The following is a 2485-nucleotide window of genomic DNA, read 5'->3' as shown; positions in this document are numbered from 1 at the left end:
GCATATCATATGAGTTCAATCCCCAGCGCGCGCGCGTCCTTTTTTTTTGTGCGCTTTTTTTTCTTTTTTTTTTCTTCGTATGCTTCATATGGACATATGCACATATGCACATATGCTTCATATGCACATATGCACATATGCACATATGCACATATGCACATATGCACATATGCTTCATGTGCACATGTGCACATGTGCACATGTGCTTCATATGCACAGAAGCACATAAGCACATATGCACATATGCACATATGCACATATGCTTCATATGCTTCATATGCACATATGCACATGTGTTTCATATGCGCAAATGCTTCATATGCAAGCATATGCCACATGCGATGTGCAATCATATGTGATCTGCAAGCAGATACGATCTGCAAGCATATGCGATCTGCAAGCATATGGGAAAGGCCGCGCGTGTGTGTAACTGTGTGTGTATGTGTATTTGTGTGTGTTTTGAGGGGCCCTCCGGTAGGTAGGCAGAAGGTGACAGGGATGGGGTCGGGGTAGGAGAGAAGGTAGATAAGGCAGGGTGGGCAGGTAGGGGATTTAGGTAAATAGCACAGCAAAGGAGGGGGGGGACCGCAACACAGCAGTAACGGTCCGTTGTGTGTTTCGTGTGACCGCGCCCCCTCCTTCCCCCATTTCTCCCTTCCCTTCCTCCGCCCCCAAGGTGCTCGGGCTCTTGGGCCTGTTCGCTCCCTAAACCCAAACCCACCCGGGGTTCAGCCTCGGAGCCTACTCATGCACTCTTTCTCCGTACGCCAACATGTCGTACCCCATGCGTGCTTTTCCGTACGACGTACCTGCGCCACGCCCGGTGATGCCGCAGCCAGCACATCCTCGAACAGCGAGCCCAGGAGCGGCGGGGCGCGGTTGGTCGAGATGGTCACCTTGAACTCTGTTTTCAATGCCCCGGTGTGTGTGTGTGTTTGTATATATGTGTGTGCGTGGGGGGCCGCCATGATTTGAGGGGAGGGAAAACCCGGGGGGTCATTACATGTGTGTATGTCTGTATGTGTGCCCGTTACAAAGCCGTAAATCAGTGGATTTACTATGTTGCCGTTACAGGCCACACAAAGCAGAGGAGTATAAGATGTGTGTGTGTATGTGGAGGGGGGGAAGAGACAAGGGGTTTACTGTCGTTATCCCTTCACCTACTGCAGCCCCTAACACCCTAACATTCATACATACACACAAACAGACGCACACGCATCGCCACCCGTCCCCTCCCCCCTCCTCACCCGCGCTCTTGACGGGCGGTACGACCTGGCAGAAGGCACACAGTGGTACGACCAGATCCAACTTCTGGGTGCGAGGCTCCCCGCCTGGGTAGGAGGTAGGGGTAGGGGTAGGAGGGGGAAGGGGGGGAAAGAGGGGGGAAGGGGGGTTAGGGAAGAAAAACTGCCAATCCTAGACACGCCTCACCCTGGCAAGCGGGTGGTAGAGTGCGGGGCGGGGAAGACGGCTGGGGGCAGGTTGGGGGAATGCGGATTTTTTCCCAGGGGGAAAAGGTGTGGGGGGGAAGGAGGCCTTGTACGGACTGAAAAGAGACGAGGAAGGAGAGAGAGTGTGACGGAGACAGAGTGTGGGGTATGAGGAAGAGAGGAGGGGGGGGACTTCTTCACATACGTACATACATACACCTTTCCACACCACCACCACCACCACCACCGCATCCGCAAACCCACTTGTGGTTGTGTACGTCGCCACCACCATAGCTGTGGCACTGGCGGGTAGGCCCGACCCGGTGGCCAGTACGACAAGGGCCACAGTGGGCTCCAGGGGGTCCATACTGACGTGGGGAACGACAATCTCGGACTGTACGGCGATGTGTATTGNGGGGAAAATGGAGGGGGGAAGGAGGGACAAAAACAATCGTCGTTCGCCATCACGTGTACGAGGTACGATAGTACGGCTTTGTCATGGTTGTGGCGATGGTGATGGTGATGGTGGTGGTGGTGGTCAGGGGTAGAAATTGTACGCAGCAAAATGCACAAAATGCGCCAGTTGTTGCAGTACAAAGCAAAAAATGGGGGCTTGGAGTGGGGCCCGCCCCAAGCCGGGGGTGAAGGAGGAGACGAACAACGGGAAGGGGAGCAAAGTGTATGCCCGCCCTTTACCCCCAATGTACACAGCATCGCCACGTACATACATACATACATACATACACCCCTCCCCCCCCCAAAACACCCCTTCCCCCCCCCCAAAACCCACCACCACGGGTGTCAGCGGTTCCGGCGCCGTAACCGACAGCTTGAGGTTCTCCACTCCCCCCGCACCCAGTCCGGGGGCCCCCTGGACCGCAAGATACAGCTTGATGGTGAGTCTCTTGCCGCCACTGAACGAGCCCAGCGAGCTCAGGTCCTCCAAACCCTCAGCCCCGGACAGACTGTGCCCCCGGGGGGCGTCCAGGCGGTGGGGGATCTGAGCGGAACATGAGAAATCAAAACAGGGGAGTATGTGGGGTGGAGGGGTGGGT

The 2485-nt window shown here is 55.8% G+C and overlaps 1 protein-coding gene across 1 annotated transcript in view; it reads right to left on the bottom strand.

Annotated features, from left to right (window-relative positions):
* bbs9 (Bardet-Biedl syndrome 9) overlaps nt 1–2485 on the bottom strand; it is a gene marked incomplete at both ends in the record, with an annotated part of 18432 nt that overhangs the window by 9112 nt on the left and 6835 nt on the right. The window contains 4 exons of the mRNA XM_002957468.1: nt 810–904; nt 1248–1331; nt 1695–1824; nt 2221–2430. Of these exons, the coding sequence (XP_002957514.1) occupies nt 810–904; nt 1248–1331; nt 1695–1824; nt 2221–2430 (519 nt within the window). The remainder of the gene's footprint in view (nt 1–809; nt 905–1247; nt 1332–1694; nt 1825–2220; nt 2431–2485) is intronic.

This window comes from Volvox carteri, assembly GCF_000143455.1.
Source record: "Volvox carteri f. nagariensis unplaced genomic scaffold VOLCAscaffold_74, whole genome shotgun sequence".
Taxonomy (NCBI): Eukaryota; Viridiplantae; Chlorophyta; class Chlorophyceae; order Chlamydomonadales; family Volvocaceae; genus Volvox; species Volvox carteri.
Note: the sequence above shows the minus strand (reverse complement) of the source record. Positions and strands in the feature narration are given on the sequence as shown.